Here is a 23,850-nt window from a genome sequence, read left to right as displayed (position 1 = left end):
CGGAGCAGGAAAAAACGTCTGGAGGAAGTTTGACCTCACCTTCAAATGCAGAAAACATTTAATGCAATGCCATTGGCTGAACCTTAAATACGCATGAAGAACAATCTAGCCTCTCCTTTATTTATTTCTACGTCCTTAACATTGGTATGTCTTTAAAAGGGTTTCTCTTATTTAAATGTGCATTGTTTTAATGCTGTTTTGAGCTATAAAAATAGCCTTGCTTCCATTGACGATGAATGTAAGCTAAGTATTTGGTCCTTTGCATTGCGTGGTTTATTTTTTCTGTGCACACTGCATTTTTTTGTACTATTTCCACGGGGGATAGTTTTCTCACCTCCTTTAGTTCCTGGGGGATTTGCTGACACACTCAGTGAACTACACCCTCACTGGGACCTGTTATTCACAGAGGTTGCACAGTTCATTTGTGTGTTCATTGCTGACATGACCTTCCTCATTGGCTGGTTTATGTAGGATTATAAAATGATTGATATTCATTGTATAGGCTTTTGAAAGAAAATGCTCATGCTTGAAATTTCCAAAGTATGGATTTAAGTGTATATTGCAACAGGTTATTGGACTTCTTGCATCAATTATTTTAAAGAAATCAGACAGCTGCCACTGCATATTCTGAGATGTCGAGGCAAATCCTGTGGGCAAGCCTCAACAAATTCATTCAGATCCCTTTATCACCCATAGAGAATTCGGTTGCCAGACAACGGGTTGCCTGTGTTGTGGTTTAGGAGACCTTTCACCTGTTAGGAATGAATTGCACAGGGTAAATAAAACTAATAAAGTGAAGCCAAAATCCTTCCAATTCCCCAGATCATATGATGAGAGGTGCTGTGTGTTGTCCACCGCTCTCTGAAGTGAAATCATTTTCTCATGAAGTCTGGAAGACAGAGCTTCTCCTTCCTTTTCCTTAGTTTATGATTCTTGCTCAAAGGGTTCAATCTGTTTAATTGTCTTTCTTCTACAAGGTATAGCGATCTGTAAACTATTTTTGAAATGATGTTTCAACAACACAGAGCTAGAAAATCTGTTTGACTTTTTACTTTTTGTTATCGTATAACAGGATGATTTCTTCCGAAGCGGGAGAGTGTTTGATTGAATACTTTGCATTGATGCATGTCAATGTGAATAACAGCAAGAGGAATGTCCTATACTTTATATTTACAGTACATCCCTTTTTTACTGGAAAACACATAAGAAAATAACTCTAGACCTGCTTTTTCTTCTTTAAATCACTATCAAGGCATGTTTCCTTTTTCTGTTGAATTATAAAAGACAGAGTGCATATTTTATGAATGCTTGGAAGTCTGCAGCAGTCAAGGATGTGGGGAGGCGAGCGCAGAGTGCACCTTGCAGCTGCATTATGCTGATGCCTCTCACTCCAATCGAAGCCTTCGAAAAGAATCAGTAACCTTTGCATAATTGAAGCTTAGAAATTAACTGATTTCTAATGTCAGTGTATTTGTATTTTCACACGTTCATTGCTGTGAAATTTGAAGCGCTGAGCTCGACTTTGAAGCATAACAAAGAATACAGCACTGCTACAAGCTGCCTTTTACACTCCCCTTTACCCGTGTATCACACACTGTGAAATGAATATGGGAGAGAGCCCCCCCCCAAGCCAATCAGTTTGCATGAGGGGGGAGAAACCCCCCGCTCTCTCTGTAGGTTCAGGTTGATGGCCTATATGTGATTTTCCAATCAAGCTGAAAGGAAACACGCCTGCGTATGTCTTCTCAGCATAAAATACTCTGCTGTTATCCACTTGTTATTCCTGTGAAAGGGAATATGGCTTTTATTTGACACCCTATTTCACTTGCTTCCCTTTCCATCTTCATATGTTAAAGCTGTTTTTCTGCGGATGATGTACGAATGTTCCTGTATGTGATCTCGTGCCTTCCTGTCACAATCGATATTGTTTGGAAAATGGGATGGGGTAATTTACATTCACTATTTCATTGAGGATTGCAACGCTGTTTAGCTAGGAGACATGTGTTTTGCAAGAGCAGCCCTTATGGGAGATGACGGTAGTTTATTCAAATTGACTTTGGTGATATGAATGCTGAAGAATACCTGTCAAACAGCATTCAGGCTCTCCCGCTGTGAATAATCCAGCTAGCAAACAGCAGCGGCGCCGTCACAACAGATGAGCCCTGTTAATGCCCCCATTATACCAACACTGGGGGGATATTAGCAGCTTGATTATAGGCCCTGAATTTTGATTACACCGGAGATGAGCCGATGTAATTATGGGTCTCCGCCGATCATTACAGATGGTCAAGTGAACTCAAAACTTTGCTTTCTACACCCTTAAATGGGAAGGGGTTGTAAGAAGAGTTGTAAAGGTTATGCCATCGAACTTCATTAGATATGTATTAAATGCATCGGCTCTGTCGCAGCTTGATTACTGGTTTGTCATTTGGACCGGTGCTTCAATGGTTGAAACACATCACAAGTAGCTCACATGTGTCACAGTGCTCTTACAGAACTAGTGTATTAGACTTTACACACTGAGGTGGCTAACCTTCAGGCAGAGATACGCCTTTGCTTTGTTGATTTGATTCAGAACTGTAACAGTGTGTCACGTTCACCACAGATATAATAGAAAAGGCTTTCCTCTTAGTACGCTTAACACAATTTCTCAAACACAGTGTGCAACAGAAATAAGGCTCATGTCTCCTGAAGTAAAAATGATAATATGAGACATAAAACAAAGCATGCTCAGTTGTATTGGTCAGAATGTATTGCTGTGTTGCATATTGATCAAGAGAATAGTAGAGATGGTTTCAAACTAGAAAGATGGCCCTGCTCATTGCTTTAGTTTACTTTGTCTCTTGGTGGAACAAGACAGAAGTAACATCATGCATGTGAGGGATTAATTTTGTCTTTACTCTTAAGTGTCAAAGAATAATTCTCCTTACTCCTAAGATATTTGACCTTTCGACCTGTTGATGTTTTACGACCAAGCCGAAGTCTGTTATCTGTCTTAAGGATTGGGAACGGTCAACTGTGGCTGACCCTGCCAGTTTAATGACCGGTCAACTCTCGGTCACAAGGGCCCTAGAGTCAGATAAAGATAATTCATTGCTTCCAGATGGTCGCGTACACCTTCCCCCAATATGTGGGATGACTCTGAGTGAAGCTAATTAAAGGTCTGCCAAGATGAGAAGAGAGTCAGAATTGACATGGCAACCCACCGGAGCAGTCAGAATATTTGACTGCGTGACTTGTGATGTAAATTTCTCCGGCCCAACATTCTAGTATCATACTTAAGTCAGGTAAGCGGTTTTCCAATAAAACCCGTTTTTCCATGTTGATTGCCATCAATTATGTGAAACAAATGTGATGTGTTACTCTTAACCACCGTATTGAAGAATGAAAGGCAGCCACCTGTCAGTGATAACCTGGAGGTTGCTACAGATGTGCCACTGCAACGCCTACAACTAACAGTAATGAGTGCATCTTGTTTGTTGAGTGATGCACACAAGGATGTCTTGCCATTCAAGTGTGTCCTTGAGAGACCTGTGATGTTTGCTTTTAAAAATAAGTGGTTTAAAAACAATGGTTATAAAAGCATTCTTTGTTAATAAAAGCAAGAGGAAGGTAAAACTGGGGATGGAACGATTTCTCTTTGAAAAAGGTCATAGCACTTTTGTTCGAAAATGACCCGATATTGAACTGAAGATTCAAGGACTGTTTCCGCAACACGGACTGAGACTACTTAACCCTCTAATGCATTAAATAATCCACAGATATACCTTTTAAGTAAAAGGCTTCAACCTGCAAGTTTCTGCTGGTCTTGAACCTACGTACCTTCACATCATGTGCATGTATCTCAGTTTGGAAGACTAACAAGGTGAAGATTTTCTCTGCTACATATTTTTTTACAATCACGCGCCCCATGGCACTTCGATCCTCCATGCATTATTCAAGCTCACCTTGTGTGGAAAGCTACAGAGTGTCTATACACTCAAGGAGAATTCATGCTCACCATTAAAGCTTGGAAGGATTGACCACAGGGGGGGGCAGGAGTATGAGCATTGTTCATGATGGCTGCTGTTTGTAGGAAGACTGTTGAAACTGGCCGTGTGGGGACGCCAAGCATCGACTCATTTGGTAACTGTTAGCTCGCTCTGGTTTCTGTTCAACCATTTGTTGAGGTTACAGCAGGGGTGTCAAACTCAAGGCCCGGGGTAACATCCGGCCCTCGACTTCATTGTATGTGGCCCCGCAAGAGCTTGCAAATAATATAATACCTTTATTATACGTTTACATGCCACTTTACAGAATCACATTGCCCATAAACTACATGTCCCACAATGCATCTCCTTTTGTGAAATGCGCACTGAAGAGACTTGCAATTATTTGCCCTAGACTTCTGCTTTCAGACGTAGTTAATTACTAAGTTATTACCCTATCCGAAAATAATCCAATTCAGAGGCAATAATGTAATATAATACATTATTTTATATATTTATATATGTATAGTTACAACCGGCCCTTTGAGTGCAACCTTAACGCTAATGTGGCCCATGATGAAATGTAGTTTGACACCCCTGGGTTACAGGGTTCTCTGAGCATCCCACTGAGAGCCAGTGTCAGTCAGTCATCTGATTTGACTCGCAGACCACTTTCGGTTCAGTTGAGTGGTCCATCTTGATGCTGCTTGAATAATAAGATATCAATGTATTCATAATTTAAGCTTTAAACAAGGTTCAGACCTTATGTTGCGCAGCATTGTTCTCTTATCTCAGATATCTCCATGGAGGGATGGAGGGGGTCACCACAGCAATATGTGTTGTTAGGCTTTATTTCCCAGGTCCTTTATTTCCTATTATTTTTTCTGAAATGTCAATCTAATTTGAAACTGGTTATATTGCATATAGGTCAATACAAACCAAGTTAAATATTAATTAATTAATGATTTATTAATAAGAATATTTTAATCTCCTTACATGGTGAATTTCTAGTTAGACACTCTCTTTAATGCCCCTAAAAACACCCATGAATAAAAACAACAACCATAATAATAATGACTTTTAATTATTCTGACATTTTTTTTTCTTTTCTTTTTTTTTTGTAATTAACCAGACATTACATTACATTACATTACATTGCATTTAGCTGACGCTTTAATCCAAATAAGTACATTCGACCAGGAAGACACAACCTTGAAGAAAACAGAATCATATAAGTACATCAGGTTTCATAGAGCCAAGTATGTCAAGTGCTACTCAACTGGCTATAGATAAGCCAGTCCTTTGTTAGTATATAAGTGCTCTGTTAGCAGTTCTTTGTTAGTAATTCTATCGCTCGAAGTGGAGTCGAAAGAGATGAGTTTTCAGTCTGCGCCGGAAGGTGTGTAAGCTTTCTGCCGTCCTGATGTCAATGGGGAGCTCATTCCACCATTTTGGAGCCAGGATAGCAAACCCACGTGTTTTTGCTGATGGGAACTTGGGTCCCCCTCGCAGCGAGGGTGCAGCGAGTCGTTTGGCTGATGCAGAGCGTAGAGCACGCGCTGGGATGTACGGTTTAACCATATCCTGGATGTAGGAAGGGCCAGATCCATTCGCAGCATGGTACGCAAGTACCAGTGTCTTGAAGTGGATTCTAGCAGTTACCGGAAGCCAGTGGAGGGAGCGGAGGAGCGGCATGGTGTGGGAGAATGTAGGAAGGTTGAAGACCAGACGAGCCGCTGCATTCTGGATGAGCTGCAGAGGTCGGATGGCACATGCAGGTAGACCAGCCAGGAGGGAGTTGCAGTAGTCTAGTCGTCAGGTGACGAAAGCCTGGACCAGAAGCTGCGTCGCTTTCTGGGTCAGCTGGGGACGTATCTTCATTAAAGGTCCCATGTCATGCTTTTCCGGTTATTACCCGTCCCCTTGTGTGTTATGAACAGTTGTTATGCATGTAAATGGTCTGCAGAGTCACAAACCCTCAAAGTACACCCTGTAGCGAGTAAAACTCAATACAGAGATGCTGTTTGAGAAACCAATGTGATTTTGGAAAATTGCACGATTTAAATCTATTCTAGTCGAACTCAACAATGGAATTATGATCTGTAGAAATGGCCATGACCTTTAAAGAGTTTCAGTTGTCATGCAATGATTTCCCCAAAAAGTTATGTTTTTTATTATATTTTGTTAATACAGAATAATAGCGAGCGACATATATAATAAATGTGATGAAATTCAGCAACTAAAAACCAAACATCTGTTTTTTTTATATATGCAGCCAATCTCCTTTAGTCCTTAAAACCACTCCAAAAGCTTGAGTCACGAATGGTCCAGCCACCACTTAGAGATTAGTACGAGTGTAATTTATTCCCACTCTTTCATCCATGGTTGGAGAAATGATGCTTTGAGCCTTTATTATGTATTCAGTTCACACAACACACAGTAGTTTGATTCTTTTAATTAATTTATGGATGATAATGCATGTTAAACAAGGTGACATGTGTTACTAAACGTGACTGTGGAGAGACAGACATTTGAATTCATTGTTTTGAATTTTTTATTTATTGATATAGGAGTTACAAGACAACTGCATACAAGTACAGTGTGATATATACACAGGTGAATTTACAAGTAAAGACAAATAACAACTGACAAAATATACACGGAGACAAAAAAGAAAACAAAAACAGTGTGTGTGTCTTACTGTGTGTGTCTGTGTTAAGCAAAAAGAGAGTAATAAATGAAAACAATTATAATTAAAATGATGTGAGTAACGATATAATAGTCATGTTTCCTGGGGGGGGGGGGCATGTACATAGTAGTAGGATCTTAACGGAGTGAGGATTATTAATTAAATGTTCAATGAATGGGTTCCTGATTGCATCAATATCAGTGGTTTGTCTTTTTATGCCGGCCGATAATTGTTTCATTGAAATGTATTCCATAAGAAGATTTTCCAGATTGTGATATTGCTTTTGGGTCGTGATTTCCAATTCTAGAGGATAGTTTTTTTTTTTTAAATGATTAGGGCTATGGACAGAATTCTACTTCATGTCACATTGGAGACGGCCATTTTCATGATCTCAAAGTGAAACTCAGCACGTTAACACACTCTGTAGCTCGTCTGTGATTGACCCCGCTAAGTGACTGGGTTACTGTCCCGGAGTTTACCACGGCAGCAGGTAACAAGGCATTATACAAGATACAAATCAATCAAATTATCCTCAAGAGCCCAGTGTGGAGTTGTGTAACCAACCTTGGTTGTCCATATAATCTGTCACAAATGATGACAGAGGAGGGTAATAAGGGAGCATATTCCCACCGTCATTGTCACAGTCAATCCCTGGAGGAAGTAAGAGACCACAAGGAGAGGAGTTCATGTTGAGAAGAGACAAACACACCAATTATGCTGCAGAAATAATAAAAGAGACAAATGTTTACAGCATTTCCAGGGATAGAGGAGTGCAATTTTTGATTGTGGATTTCCCTGTACGTCCCTCAGGAGCTGTTTTCTCCTGTTGCCTTTCCCTCACATCAGTTCCCCGTGTGTTGCCAGATGCACCCTGAAGCTGTGCCAGATAAACTCAAGTACCACTTGTGTGTTCATTTCATCTGCTTTGGAATTGGATATTATATTTATTACACAAAAATGGATATTGATGCTATTATTTGTTCTCACACTCATGGAACTCAAGTATTTGCACTACTACTTATTCCTTTAGATATTTACACTTAGTTTGTCTGGTACACAACGGCTCAAAGGCTTTATTTGTCTTATATACAAAAGGCACATGATAGTTTTGGCATTTCAATCTTAAATCCAAGTCTCCTCCAGTAGGGCTGCTCGATTATGGCAAAAATCATAATCTCGATTATGTGGGTCAATAATTGATATCACGATTATTAAAAACGATTATCCATTTACTTTGAAAACATCCATTTATTGAAAACATTTGATCAGTATTTGTTCAACAGTTGATTACCCTGAACTTTAAGTATAATTCAACTGAAAAACCAATAAAAAAAAAAAAAAAATCGTTTTATATCAATTATGTTATTTTCGTAATCGTTGCAAGCCAACATCGTAATTGCGATTAAAATACGATGAATTGAGCAGCCCTAACTCCAACGCTGCAAGGATAAAACAAGCTTAACAAAAGATAAACTGAATGGAAAATGAAATATTGTACAGTGAATAAATACTGCAATAGCGTTTATATGTGGAATAAATGGATGTCGAGATGGAGCTCCATTAGCCTTCATATCTGTTCAACCATTCATCCTGTTTTCCACCTATTTGTGACTTTGTATAACTGTGCAGACCTCTCTGCTCTCTTGCTAATTAGTTTTCACACTAGCTCAAATTACAGAAGGCCTAGTATGCATTTGTGTTTAACTTGTAGTTGAGCTAGTCTAAACGTATTGAGTTCATTCCCTACATGAAAACCACAGAGAATATATTTCTTACCCTTAACATGTATTTGTGTTTTCTATTCCCTTTTTCTGTGTGACTTTCATCCAAGGATGTCGCCTTTTAAAAGACAGACAAAGCACACACAGAATAACCCCTTTGTGTTATTACTACACTCTTGCTGCGCAGCCATCGCTCACCATTTAGCCCCAGCAATAGAGGACTGTGTGCTTTTTCATTGTGTACATGACAACACCTACCAGCTGATGGCATTCTGGCCTGGTATCAGAAAACGACTAGATAAATCACATCGGGAGCGTGTGCTGGGGTGTGTGTGTGTGTGTGTGTGTGTGTGTGTGTGTGTGTGTGTGTGTGTGTGTGTGTGTGTGTGTGTGTGTGTGTGTGTGTGTGTGTGTGTGTGTGTGTGTGTGTGTGTGTGTGTGTGTGTGTGTGTGTGTGTGTGTGTGTGTGTGTGTGTGTGTGTGTGTGTGTGTGTGTGTGTGTGTGTGTGTGTGTGTGTGTGTGTGTGTGGCCTAGCATTACTATACGTGTGGGGACCTACATATGTTTACAGAGTCATGTGTGGGGACTCGCCTCCCTTATGGGGACAATTTGGAGGTCCCCATAAGGGGGATCATTAATTTTAGGGTAAAGACTTAGGGTTAGGGTTAGGATAAGTCTCCAGGAAATGCATGTAAGTCAATGTAATTTCCCCTGAAGTGATGTATACATGGTGTGTGTGTGTGTGTGTGTGTGTGTGCGTGTGCGTGTGCGTGCGTGTGGGTGTGTGTGTGGGTGGGTGTGTCGCAAAGAGGGCCAATACAATGGAGGTATCGAATTCACTCTGGATGAAGACTGCACCTCGGCACTTTCTGCATGAATCTATGTCTGTCCAGGGATCATTTGCCATGCTTAATGTAGTCTTGTGTGTGCACACATCGAGTGGCAATTTCAACCAAGTAATCACAGCACCCCCAAGAGGGAGACCGGTGTGTTGCACTAAAGAACAAAAGTCTCTCCCTCTCATCTCGCCTCTCTCATGTCCTTCCACTTTCCTCCTCCTCCTCCTCTGCTGCTCACACACAAGTGCAGATAAGGGACGCTTGCCTTATTCCCTGGCGACGCCTTTGTAATGCAGTGCAGGGATCGAAAAGAGAGTAGTGGCGCCAGGAAGAAGTGCTCACATGTTGTTTGCTGTTTGGTGCGTTTTGGGAATTTCCGAGCGGATTCGGAGGAGTTCCAGGCTGAAGGCTGAGCTGGCAGAGACACACGGCGGCTTCTCAGGAGGAGAGAAACGTCCCCGAGTCCCCAGACAAGCTTAGGCCGAAAGCTAATACCAGTTATTGTAGCTGTGCGCCCTACTTTGCTGTGAGCTCTGTCCCATATATCCTTCTATTAACTGAGTCTGACACATCCATAAGAATGATGTAGGGGCTTTTATCGCAAAGCCATTTCCTTCCTGTGCTGAATTCTAATGCCTGTACAAACGGGGCAGAACAGTGTGTCTGATCTGATGGCGTGTGCTTTCAGAGGCGACCGTCATCACCACCCTGCCCACCACGCTGGACATCACCGTGGGCGAGAGCGTGGTCCTGCCCTGCCAAGTGAGCCACGACCCCTCCCTGGAGCTCAAGTTCACCTGGTTCTTCAACGAGCAGCTCATCTACTTCGGGAACCATGAGGGATTCTTTGAAAAAGTGGGAGGCGTAAGTCTACAATCTAATGTTTTCTGACAACCACCATGCTGTGTCGCTGTGAAGACAGGTGTCCCATTCACTAACAATTAAAGATGCAGCAAGGTGTTCAAAATCAAGTTGCCACATTGTCATGATGGCTGGTATGTTATGGACATTTTCACTAGGTACAAAGCAACTTTCTTAAAACTTTTCTTATACATACGACTTGGACATACATTGTTCAATATTGACAGTTGATGTCGACATCTATCAAACACACCTAGCTTACATGTTACATGAAATACCAGCGAGAAACAGCAGCTAGTAGCAGTGATAAGCGAGAATACACAACATAAGACCTTGCAGGTAGTAAACAAATCACCTTTTTCTGTTCTTATATACCATACTTTTCGGACTATAAGCCGCGACTTTTTTCCCCATTTTTTGTGTACAGCTAACGGCCACTAGGGAACCTCCTAAATCTATGGATTTTACAGGTAAAATTAACCACCTTTAACGCTATGGGCTCTAGGACCGGTCCACGCCCGCCACCTTTAAGGGGCGGGCTCCAGCAGGAAAAGCTGGAGGCCGGAAAAGAGTGAGGCAGGTAGCGCGCCAAAGTAAAAGTGGAACCGAGAGACAGAACGAGAGCAAGACACACGAACAATTTAGCTGCTGTGTCTCATATGACGGTGCGCTTTATAGTCCGAAAAGTACGGTAAGTAAAGTTAGCATAACTATGAACAAGTAACATATACGCATCTATAACAAAAAGAAAAGCAGCGTTACCATAACAACATTTAGGTGTTAACAAGATCGAAGTAGATGTAACATAATCAGTAAAAGGACAGCAAGAGTAACTTAATCAAAGTAACATTAGAAAACCAAAAAACGAAATGTTAGCATTAAAAAGTAACGTTAGCATAATCAAATAAAAGCAGAAACCGTCTGATAGCGATAACGTTAGCATAACAAAAGTCAGAGTGAGGTCAACATATATTAATTTCAGAGCGTAGAAGCTGCCTCATTAGTATTGTTGTGTGACCTTCATGCTGTCTTGCATACAAAAATACTTCACTAGATTTATACCAGATATTTGTTAGATCTCATACATAATGTATTCAAGCAATGTTTCCTGATATTAAACCGTACATACAGGATGTGCAATGAGAATGACTCATCCGTCACACAGCCACATGGAAAGCCTTGATGTGATTTAGTTTCCTTTTCAAATATAATGATAAAGTGCTTTTGAGAAATCACTCTGCCGGTCTATCAGCTGTCACCACAAGCTGCTCTCTGAACTTCAAATGAAACTTCATCTCAGTGTTGGCCCCTTTGACTCAATACAGGAAATACTTCCTCACCAGTTTCTGCTCAAAACTACCCCCCCCCCCCCATGATGCTGAAGAATGCTCTTTTCATTACGGCCCCTGTGCTCTTCTGATGCATAAAAACACGCCTTCAGGAATTCCATTGAATAAAGGTCAAGAGGTGACTGAAGATACATTGGTACATCAATACTATACTTTCTTTTTTCTTTTCGCAGGGTCATAATAAATTCAGCCGCAGTGCAGGGGGAATGTTTGTATCAAGTGTATTATTTATGGGCTGAAAATTGCTGCCTCTGGTTTATTTTTAAGATACATTTACATACAGTACACACCCTGCAACCAGTCTTAGTCAGCCGGTATATACTTTTTAAAAGGTTTGTAGCTTACATCCCAGCTTGTGATACGCAGGGCTATTTCCCCCCCCCCAAAAACAATTCAAGGCTCCTTCAAAAGCTGCAGGAGTAGAGGGGGAAAAAAACAGCTTTCTTTCCCGTTTCATCCCCAGTTAAGGTGCTTCGTGTACCATCATTTACAGTCTCCGCTCTCTAATAAATTGCTGTTCATCTGCACTTACATTGATTAAACTAGCAGCCACTCCACAGCATTCTAACTGCCATTGTGCCAAAGCTTGCCGATGTATTAAGCAACCGGCTCTGCTCTGATGAAATTATAATGTAGAAGTGGGGATTGCAATTAGAGATGGAATAAAAAGCTCCCCTAAAGAACCAACTACCAGTCCTGTCATTTGAATTGCAATAGCTGTATGCTTACCATGTTGCTTACGAAACCGTGTGTGTGTGTGTGTGTGTGTGTGTGTGTGTGTGTGTGTGTGTGTGTGTGTGTGTGTGTGTGTGTGTGTGTGTGTGTGTGTGTGTGTGTGTGTGTGTGTGTGTGTGTGTGTGTGTGTGTGTGTGTGTGTGTGTGTGTGTGTGTGTGTGTGTGTGTGTGTGTGTGTGTGTGTGTGTGTGTGTGTGTGTGTGTGTGTGTGTGTGTGTGTGTGTGTGTTTTGAATGACAGCAACACTCGGCAGGAGACATTATGATCCGAAACATCCAGCTACGGCATGCGGGAAAGTACACGTGCGCTGTGCAAACCAAGGTGGACAGCATTTCCATCGCTGTTGACTTGGTCGTCAGAGGTGAGCCACAACACTCATCATTTGCTTTCACCACACTTCAATTTAAAACAAAAAAGACCAGATTCAATCCAGAGTCAATGTGTAAGGCTTGAAAACACTTTAATAACGTACATTTCATCTAGTGCAGAAGAAGGAAGGACTTTGTTAGGCCAAGTTATCAAATGATTATACATGGAAAATGACCTTAAATGTTTTACGTTAGCTATTTAAAGTACAATATATGGACATGACACGGATAGTATTTGTTTAGCGTGATATTGTGTTTGTTTACATAAAATGCAACCAACATGTTGCCCCAATAAGCTACAGGTCTCCGTTCCATCTATAAATAATAGACTTTGCCTCAATGTGCATGTTTGCTAACAGAGTCCATTACTGTACATTCATTGGTTTAGTTAAGTGGTTTTATTTAATTTGTATTTAATTAGTGAAGGATATATATTATTTTGTTCACATTAAAATATCTGAATGTTGTTCAAAAAAGAATATTCATTGCTTTTTGAAAAAAGTCTTCTTGCATTATGTATCAAATATCAAGAATGTCGATTTACCGGAAAAGTGCAACAAAAGTGGTTGTTGTGACAAGCCTAGAGTTTGATATTGATTAATATGTACTGTGACTGGTTGTGCCTCAGTTATGAAGAAATACCAAGACAGAATAAAAAAGGCAATCTCTCTCTTCAAGGTTAAAATGAAATGTATTGTTTAATTACACAAAATGGCTCCCATAGGTTTCAATGACTTCTCTGTAGTAGCTGCAGGTGTTGAAACCACCGTGACTCTCTCTGCCATTTTCACATTTCTCCCTGATTTAAATTTCCTCCCCATCACTCGTCTTCCTCTCTTCTCCGTCTGCCTCTCTATCTCTTCCTCTTCCTCCTCCCTGCCTGGCTGTGCCATCTATCAGGTCCCCCGGGGCCGCCTACCAGCATCCAAGTAGAAGAAATCACTGATACCACAGCCTCTCTGTCCTGGAGGCCTGGTCCCGATAATCACAGTCCAATTACGGCATACACCATCCAGGCCAGGACACCGTTTTCCCTCGGGTGGCAGGCTGTCACCACAGGTAAGCTCTCTCCAACCAGCCGTGGCCGCCTCCAATCACATGGAGGGGGCCGCTCTTCATTCTGCCTCGCCTGTGAGAATATTGGAGATGTAATTTTACCTCAGACCCCAAATGTTACACAATTATAGGACGACAATTGACCGCCATTTTATCGCACTCCTGGTAATACAGAGAAAACGTGGATCTCATCATAATGATGGAGCTTGTTGCAGAGGCTGTTATTTGATAGTGTACTTAAGTGATAGCGAAGATTTTATTCCTCCCCACATAGCCCTTTAATGGGGCTCGGGATTCATGCATTATTGGTATAATGTGCATTTATGCCAGACTGAATGCTTTTTTATTGCTATTTTTGTGAATTAAGGACACTTTGTTCTAAGATAGGTTTACTGGCCTCATTGATTTACCACATCAGGAAGATATATTTGAAACAGAACTACATGATGACCTTGCAGGTAGACAGAGAAAATTGACTTCTTGTCATTTCTTATAAAATCATTTATTTTTCCTGTTTTTTTAGCAAGACTGTGTTTTGCTATTATTCCAGCAACCTTGTACAATGGAGAAAGGGCTAAAGAATGATCTCCAAATAAGAAAGTCAACAGTGATTGTATTTTTTTTGTGAATCTTTGCCATTGTTGTCTTGTTGTTTGTGTTTCTTAGTGTGTGTATTCTGTGTCCTTGTGAGGTGTTACACCTGTCTCTTGTACCTGTAGTGAAGTGCTACCAGGTTTGTCAGCCCAGAGGACATTCTACTGCTGATGCTAAGCTGACACAGACACACACACACACACACAGAAAAAACACACACATTATTTGGAACTGAAAGGGGGGCAATGTTTGTTTTATGCCAGTTCCTGAGGTGGTGGGGGGCCACCGGCTGACAGCTACAGTAATAGACCTGAGCCCTTGGGTGGAGTATGAGTATCGAGTCCTGGCGGGCAACACCATCGGGACCGGGGAGCCCAGCAAGCCCTCCAAACAAGCAAGGACGAAGGGGACCTGTATGTACTGCATGAGAATAAAATCAACTTTCCTTATGCCTCTTTAAACATGTCTTTTTGTTTTGAAGCCCATGGCGATTACATTTTTTTTGTAATATTGACAATGTTAACATACATCCAGGATATGTTAGTTTAGCTTAGTTTATCTTAGCTTAGCGTTAAGGCTAATAACAACACCTCTAAAGCTCAACAGTTTAAGTCATTACAAAAACTTTAGGGTACAATTCTAGATACTAGAACTAAATCTAAAACGTATAGCCCTATATCTCGTGTGACTGTTTATTTTTTTTTCAAACCGATGGCAATTTGTATTCCTTAGTAATATTGATAACGTTTACTTGCCAAGAGTCTAATGAGAAGATCGACCTCATGTCTATTCTGTTAAGTAGGAGGATACATCCAGGGTATGCTATCTTAGTTTAGTTACCTTATCTTAGCGTTAAGGCTAAAAGCAGCACCTCTAAACCTCAACAGTTTATTTTCTGTTTTAGTCATTACAAAAACTTAATTCACAAAACCAAAACTTGTATTTTTCAACTTCAGTTTGGAATAAACAAATAAAAGCATACATTAATTGGATGGCTTTAGGGCTGGTAGGTGGATTTAGTTTATTTTCAACTAATTTCTATGATCCGATATCTGCATTCAACTGAAAATATACAATCCGGTCGTGGTCATATTCTGTCAGCTCTAATTTCATTAGCTTTTTAATGTACTTATATAAAGTTGTATCAATCTTATCATCAAACTCTTGGCAAACAAAACCTTTAAATAATTTAGATATACTTTGCAACGCAGATTTGGTGTTGAAAACTGAAATTCTATTGAAACTGAAACAATTAAAATAAAAATGCAATCAGTAATGTACCCAGATAAAGCTTCAGAGAGGTTATATCCTTTGTTTGTTTTTCTGTTTCGACCCTCAATAGTCTTTTGGTTAAAAAACATCACAGTCGAGAAATGTCGGCAAACATGACTCAGCTTTGAGAAGTTTGCTGATATCTTAAAGTATTTCTGAATGCACAAGTTCAAATATCAACAAAACAAAGTTACCTCTCTCTGCCATTTGGGAGTAGCAACAAGGAAAACAATTACTTGTGCATTCTCAGCGTTGTGTGAAGTCAACAAGGCTAAGCTGATCCGTCTTCTTTCTCCAGCTCCGAAGGTCACACCAGCTAATGTGAGTGGAGGCGGTGGCAGTCGCTCCGAATTAGTCATCACATGGGAGGTAAGCAGTCTTGCTCAGGACCCCTTCACCCATGGAGGAGAGAGCCAGACGCTATTATTCTTTTTGGATCTGGGCCTCTGTTTCATTAATAACATCTGGATAGATTAACGTATGGCATTTCATTTTTAAGAACAGAGGCAATAACTGCTTCTGTCACCCTAGGGGATAGAAAAATGCTTTTGAGGTTTCAATAAGATAATTAAACTCAATGGCTCTGTCGAAACCCCAACTTTCTTTCAAATTGTTTTCCCTTCCTCCATCTATCTTTCTTTCTATCTTTCCTTCCTTCTTTCTTTCCCTACAAGGCTCCTGCATATCAGTGCAGCTCCAAAGGCTTATATATTTAATGCAGGCTGCTAAATATCATTAGTACCCGCTGTGAGACGTTTGACAGAATCTATGTTGGTGTTTTATTATTCAAGAGTTATTTTAAAGCCTTATTTCTGCTTAACAAAGCAACCATTTTGTCCCGGCCCTGAAATTATTAAACCTTTAGTTTAGTTTAGATGCACATGTTACAAGACATTAGAAAGTCAACAAATGATAACACATTACAACAAAATACAAACAAAAAACATACTTATGTCAGTTAATAAGAGAGAAACGATCTATATATACAAATGAGTAAATAAGAAAACTTCAAATAACAGCCGAGTGCTGCTAGCTGTTGGATCTGTAGCATAACTCACAATAATGTCTCAAGAAAGTTTCAAATTGAGGCAGATGGAATAGGATGCAGCCCATACAACATTGTAATATGTCAAGAATGGTTAAATAAATCTGTAGTAAATTGAACTATGGTATATATTTATATTATAAATGTGTATCTTACTTACTGCATGCTAAATAATTAAAATGACAAATACCACTAAATTAGATTTAATAACATGTTAAGAAAGATATTCATGTGCATTTGAAAGTGACAAATCAGTATCAGCAGCAGAAAGGCAAACATACACACAGATGCAGTGATTAAGTAAGTGATTAATATTAATGAGGAATAAAAAAGGGTCCAAGTATCGACCCCTGTGGGACACCACAAGTAAATCACATTCATAAAGTGTCATGAATAATGTTTGAGAGTCACTTGTAGGAGAGTCCGTTTAGGCCATATTGGGTTGATTTAAAGACCAGGCAGGGCTGAAACAAAATAAGTAATGAATTCCAGTATCTAGTAGAGTGAAGTCTGAATCTATAAATGTTTAAGGCATGTTATCAGTCTGGCCAACAGCTGAGTTTATGGTTTCATGCTGAGAGGCACCATGCTGTGTAATGGATATGTCCAGTAATAGTTATTGTGTGTAGAGAATATTATATTTATACAATGTTTTACAAGCATTGCCTCAAAATGGAAAGCCTTGTCTTTCCTCTTAGGGTTGTGTCCTTAATTACATGTTTAAACTTAGCCCATGAGTTATAAAGACAGTTCATAGACAGAATGAAATTGGCCCGATGAAAGTCATGAATTCAGATTTTTTTTAAGATTCAGAATTTCTTAGGAACTACCTATTTTTTTGGCTTAATCTGTGTATTTATTTTTGTCACAGCCGGTTCCAGAGGAGCAGCAAAATGGACCGGGTTTTGGCTACGTTGTGGCTTTTCGACCCCACGGTGCCACCGGGTGGATGCAGGCTGCCGTAACATCCGCCGAAGCATCCAAATACATCTTCAAAAACGACACCATCCAGCCCTTCTCGCCTTTCCACGTGAAGGTTGGGGTTTATAACAATGAGGGGGAAGGGCCTTTCGGACCTGTTACCACAATCAACTCAGCTGAAGAAGGTGTGTATGATCTCATGTCATACACAACTTGTGAGGGAATAGCTCTTCTTGCTTAGCCCTTATTAACGTGTGAGTAATTTACGAGTCTGGAACCGTAGCAGCAGTGATCATGAAGCCAACGTTCTTCTATCAGCACTTGCAGACATCTTTGCCTTACTTCCCTCCCTCTGTTGTCTTGATGAAAGAAATCGCTTTAAAAATGTTTTGATGTTCCTTCTTTGACGGGTCATCAAAGCTCAGTGTTATTTTGAAGTCTTTGTGCTTTTTACTCCAGAGCCTGGCCGAGCTCCCACCAGGGTCCATGCCAAGAGCCTCTCAGCATCCGAGATTGAAGTTTTGTGGAAAGCTCTGCCCTGGAACACCAGCAAGAAAAGAGTCCTGGGCTATGAGGTGAGCTGTAAAGTAATACCTTGTTTGTGTGTGTGATCCCATCGGATGTAAATGTGTGCAAGCACATGGCAAATAATGCTGTTGAATCTTGTTCTCTTCTATTATTAATGGGTGTTTCAGACTCATACACTCTGGGTATAGCAGATAATAGCTTGCTGCATGCATAATGGTCCAGCCTAGTCTCATGCCTGTGGGTTTAGTTGTGTTCTTCTTGTTGTTTACCTAAGTACTGTAACCACCCTGATTAGCGTACTGATGCAATACTCTAAGGGATAGAACGTTTAGCTTTCTAATCCACACAACAAAGCAGTTTCAGACACTGGCTTTGCGCTCAGTTAGTTATTGTCATTTTAATTCAGCTCATTATTGAAATCCAAGACATGAACAAAGCTTCTGTTTTCATCCAACGGATTGAATATAGTGCCAGAATTATGAATTGTTGACCACTCAAAGTCAACGGAGGAGCAAGGCCTGAGCAAACCGTTCCTATGAGAAAAGACAAATTATATTTGTGCTGCCAAGCGTGCCAGCTATTTCAGCCCTGACAAGCGGGGTGACGAAGGAACTCTGTTATCAGTGGAAGTTGATGGCAGGAGGTTTTCGAGGTTTTTTTGCTTCTCATTCTTTGTGTTTGCCTCTCTTGTTTTTACACCTCGATTGAATATACAACCTCACTCTTTTACCACAAAGCATGACACATGTCTGATGAGCACAACTGCTCGCGTGAGCAAAAGGCACACGATGTGACATGCTGCTGAAGCTTGTTTTCAGAAAGGTTTCCCATCTCCCGTCCAGTTGACTTCACATCGTCCTGTTTCCGGATTGCACTTCATTGACAGGGTGTAACAGAAAGCTTTTAAGGTGTCTGTTTTTTTTATGCCTGTGTTCACGTCTGCCATTCTGCCCTGTTGCTTCTCAGCTGAGGTACTGGACTAGAAGTGAAAGGGAAGACACGACTAGTGTGCTCAGGACTGTAGGAAACCAAACGTCTACCATTATCCGCGGGGTAAAAAGCAGCACCACATATTACATCTCAGTGAGGGCATATAACACTGCTGGAACAGGGCCTCCCAGCCCCACCGTCAACGCTACCACCAAAAAACCCCGTAAGTATCAGATCTAATTATAACCTTCTGCCACTGTTCAGCTTTTCATCGAGATAGATAATGTGGTTTTTTGCTTTCAGCGCCTAGTCAGCCACCAGGTAAAGTGAGTTGGAACACATCAAACTCCAAGATTATATTGAACTGGGAGCGAGTGAAAGCCCTCGAGAATGAGTCAGAAGTCACAGGTTACAAAGTAAGCTCACAGTATATTGGTTTTATCAGAAAATTGTGTTTGTTGCTTCTGTGCCTGACTCTTGACCCCTCTCGTCGTCAGGTGCTGTACAAGAAGAACAGACACAGCCGCCCCCACGTCATGGAAACCAACACCACCTCTGTGGAGCTCGCCCTGCCCACCGATGAGGATTATATCATCCAGATAAAGCCCTTTGGAGAGGGAGGGGAAGGCAGCAGTAGCAGGCAGATCACCATCCCAAGGATACCAGGTCAGTGAAGCTAGTTAGTGCCTCCTTAGTGGCTACTGAGTGGCTGAGCATCGTAATATACTCCCCTGCTGCTATCTGTCCGGAACACTTTAGCTGTCATCATCTCCGAAAATAACAGAAAGAGTGGCGAAAGTAATGTGCTACATGTGAGACGTGTGTGTTATTATGGCCTCTACGTGACTCCATACAGAAAGCGTTGCATGAAAAGTTGAGCAATTTATTTAGAAATCTCTCAATGTTTCATTCCGCTGCTCAAGTAATGGCTCGCAAGTGTTCGTCTGAAATTAGGCTTTTCAGCTCGTAATTACTAATGCCGGCTGGATAGGCTGCCGATTAAAGGAATGAAATGCCAAATAAATTGTGTCAGACTAACAGCCTCGTTCTTTTCAATACCTTTTCAGGCCCCAACGCCGTCGGCTCAGCATCCAAGGTCTCCACTCTATCAGCCCTCAGTACAATAGCACTGTCTTTCACAGCGCGGACATCTTTATGACAAACAGCTCCCAGCAGACGGTGCATCTGATGTGGAGACATCTCTTCGGCGGAACGCAAACACAGCCCACTCTGGTGTAACTAGATCCATCCATTTAGATTTTAGAGGCAAAAGGGAGACATAAAAAAAATACGCCATTCAGATGACAGGGAAGGAGTCCCCTTCAGCACCCGAGTAAAGGAGATTGAGCGATGTCGTGACCATGTTGTTACCAAAGCAGCTTTCATAAGAAAAAAACAAAAATAAAGAGAAAAATGTCTTATATGCATCTTTTTGTATGACATGTTGAGCTTTTATAGATTTGTGTTTGTCCTTAATCAATTTGAAGTCAGTCTGGGCTTACTGGGGCGAAAACAATAAAGTGCATGGCAAATAACATCATCAAATGGTCCAGTCTGGAGGCTAAGAATGTGATTTGACATGGGCACCTTCTTCTCAAATAAGACAATACTTGTAGATTGGAGACGTTTCTTTTCTTCAAGTGAATGAACTCTTAGCTGTTGTCTGTAACATCTCTGTGTTTTCTGTTTCTGCAATGTTTCAAAATGGTTTCACTCCAAGGACTGTATTGACTTGGGTCATTCATGGTCATCTTACCAAACACGGGTAGAGGAAGAGAGGACAACGCATCTGTCTCTACAGCACATGCTAATGCTTTACAATTGGGAAAGTGTTAGCATACTTGATGAAGTTAGCCGGTTTAAGTTTTTTCTTAAGATTCTTTATATACAGTATATCATGAATCCGTAGAAAAACGTCCCCCTACGTTAGTTCATGCTAACTGGACTATAGAGAAGGATTGGATTTCCTCAAGTCAGTCGTAATGCAATACCTACGTTTGTGTTGAGTTAATAGTGTTCATAATCATTCCTCTGTCCATCCTGGCACATTGAAGTATGCCTACACTATAGAAGATGCAGCTAACATGAGGCTGTAACAGCAATCAAACAGTTGTCAAAAAAGTGGTGTTCTTCAATCAAAATGCCCTTTTTGATTTATTCCAAATGTCTTCTCGCTTTGGAGCATCACAGGGATACATCTGTAGGGTTAGGGTTAAGAACATGTGTTGTAGGGAAATACACTTAAAAAACGTACACTAATACATACATGCATGGAGTGTTAGGGTTTAAGAAACAGTAATGTTAGTTTCCTAAATAAATGTTAAATGCTCGTTGCCAGGTCAAAATATTGAAATAACCCACCTACTGCTTAGTCGTTTACCCTTTTACACCCTCAAAGTTGCACATAAGACTTTACACATTGATATTTGGGTTGTTTTTATGGCACACACATAGTTTAGTATCTATAGTAAAGATAGGTTACACATGTAAAAATATAGGGGCCCGGGATCATAGTACTATGGGAAAATAAGACCCTTTGAAAACTTGAAACCCTGGGAGCATAGGACCATCAGAACATATAGGAATAAACCCAACATACCCACTTGATTTTTTTGCTAACCGAAGATTGCTTACGCCTCTTATTAGTCCTATCTAAACTGTAAATTATATTAGAAGTGCACTCAAAAGGGATTGCTTAATGGACAGATCGAATGACCACATTAGGCGCTTTCACACCGCAGTACTTTTCCCACAAAGATTCATGAGAACTTAGTTCATGAGAACTCTTTAGTTCTGATGAACTAAGTACAGATCGCGTTCACACCAGAATAAGTTCCTGGGGAAGGATTAGGCAAATGAAGCCGCTGACGTCACTTCTTCTTCTTCTGCTTTTTTACTGGCAGGCCGCAAACAACTTCACGGCGTATACTGCCGCCCAAAGTCCCCGGCCGGAAGTCCCCGGAGTTGGGGACTGGCTTCAGTAGAAGCTGCTGGGACTCCCAGCAGCTTCTACTGAAGCCTTCCGAGTAAGTCGCCAGAACGCCGACACCTCCTCATCTCCACCGCTCCCATGTTTTATTTTGTGTTGCCATAAGTTAGTCTCTCTGCGTTTCTGCGCTGGGCTAATGCTAATGCTAATAATGCTAATGCGATGATAATAAAATGGCGGCTTCACAAAACTTTTTGGGAGTTTTACGGGGCATGGTTTGCAATCCGCCCAGCCAATCAGACACAGGAACCTTTTTCTCCCACAAACTAATTTTAGTTCCGGCTCTTTTTGGTGTGAACGCGACATTTCGGAACTATATCGGAACTAAAGTGGTCAAAGTACTGCGTCGTGAACGCGGCTAATGACTCCATCAGCGTAATTATAGAAACAAAAACAACAACCTTGTTCTAAAAATCATGCTGGATGCTCTCGCGTTTATCAAGTGTTGGTACCAGTCCTCTGGTTAAAGGTGACCAAGAATGTAAAGTCGATGGGGTCCTTAAAGCCATCCATGTGATTGAGTTATTGACCTTGTTACCAGAAACAGCGCCGTGCTGTTTTGGAGAGCTTCTCCACTGGGCTCCTTTACGTTGGCCGTTGTACTCCACTCGTGACCAGACCCTCGTGGCTGTCTCATGCTCCTCATTCTTGCGATTCGCCCTGTGTCTAGAGATATACTTTGCCTTCTGTGTGCCTCATCATATGTTCAAAATCCTCAGGTCCTTAAAGAGCCTTAACTTATCATATGTATATCAGAAACATTAGGAACATAGAAGCAGCCGCGGTGATGTTTACATGCTGCTGGGGTTGATAGATAATGTATGTGATTGGGATCGAGGGGAAGGGGCCAGCATCCTTTGTGCAATGCTGAGGATACCAAGGTTAGTTTGAATGGCATTCTGCCGTTTCGCATGGGATATTGGCAATATATGAGGCCTGGTGCATTTTTATAGGTGTGTGTCCTTGTTTAAAAGACAATGCTGCTGATCTTTTTCCTTTTTCCCATAGTGTCCTGATGCCATGTGGGACTGCTGTGCTACAGAGGCGCAGAGCAGTCTGTATGTAGCTTGTAATCCAGTTAAGTAGTTTGTACTTTGAAGGGAAGTGTGCTGTAGGCTACTGGGTCTTGCTCATGCATCGAGAAACGTGTAAAATACTGTTTTGTACACTTCAAATCATTTATATAAAAGAACCTTTCTAAAGAGATGATTTACTTGGTTTTTATGTAATAACTCTGTTTCATACTGTAGCTAACTGTCGCGCAGCATGACTGTACTTTGTCCCCTCTCTTCTGTCCCCCTGCAAACCGACTGAATGGCTTTAGGAACGTGCAAAGGTTCACGCATCAGATAGGTTTGTGTATACTGTATGTGTACCATGAAATCTGACCCATGATCAGCCCTTATGTCTATGCTTCTGTCTCAGTCGGCCCCTCGGAGGTGTACTGGGTCTTCTGTCCATTTACTGTACGCTCTACATGAGGGCTTCCTCTGTTGCTGTTTATACTGTGTTAATAAAGATTATTGATTTCTAGAACAATGTCGATGTCTGGTGGTCCGTCAGTCAATACATATGAGCTGTGTGAGAGAGTTGACTGAGTATTGTTCTTCAGAATAGTATTTGATTAATGTTGATTACTGGTTAGGTAACACACTACAGTAGTAAAGGATACAACTATATAAAGTATATCGTTATACTATGTATAAATAATATATCAGGGTATACGCAGGAATCCTGAAGTCAAATGTAATTTTTTAAGACCCTTTCCATTAGTGCTGGGGGTTAAATGGGCGATTATTTGATCGATTAGTCGACTAATCTAACGATTATTTTTCTGTTGTTCAATTCATAAAACACGTAATGTAAAAAAAAAAATGTTCACGATATTGTGTCTCAGGGGATCTTAAAATGTAACAAACTATTAATGTGTTATACCAGATTAACGGAAATAATCTCAGCTAATTGACGATACAAACCATGTTTA

General features: G+C 40.9%; 1 protein-coding gene across 1 annotated transcript in view; it reads left to right on the top strand.

Annotated features, from left to right (window-relative positions):
- LOC117446119 (contactin-4-like) overlaps window positions 1-23,370 on the top strand; it is a 218,558-nt gene extending 195,188 nt beyond the window's left edge. The window contains exons 13-23 of the mRNA XM_034082121.2: window positions 9,907-10,082; window positions 12,404-12,524; window positions 13,432-13,590; window positions 14,445-14,594; window positions 15,752-15,822; window positions 17,370-17,604; window positions 17,879-17,994; window positions 18,914-19,100; window positions 19,181-19,293; window positions 19,375-19,543; window positions 19,945-23,370. Coding sequence (XP_033938012.1) covers window positions 9,907-10,082; window positions 12,404-12,524; window positions 13,432-13,590; window positions 14,445-14,594; window positions 15,752-15,822; window positions 17,370-17,604; window positions 17,879-17,994; window positions 18,914-19,100; window positions 19,181-19,293; window positions 19,375-19,543; window positions 19,945-20,036 — 1,589 coding nt within the window. The 3' untranslated portion in view covers window positions 20,037-23,370. The remainder of the gene's footprint in view (window positions 1-9,906; window positions 10,083-12,403; window positions 12,525-13,431; window positions 13,591-14,444; window positions 14,595-15,751; window positions 15,823-17,369; window positions 17,605-17,878; window positions 17,995-18,913; window positions 19,101-19,180; window positions 19,294-19,374; window positions 19,544-19,944) is intronic.
- Window positions 23,371-23,850: the final 480 nt, after the last annotated feature.

The sequence above is a fragment of the Pseudochaenichthys georgianus genome, chromosome 5, assembly GCF_902827115.2.
Source record: "Pseudochaenichthys georgianus chromosome 5, fPseGeo1.2, whole genome shotgun sequence".
Classification (NCBI taxonomy): domain Eukaryota; kingdom Metazoa; phylum Chordata; class Actinopteri; order Perciformes; family Channichthyidae; genus Pseudochaenichthys; species Pseudochaenichthys georgianus.
Note: the sequence above shows the minus strand (reverse complement) of the source record. Positions and strands in the feature narration are given on the sequence as shown.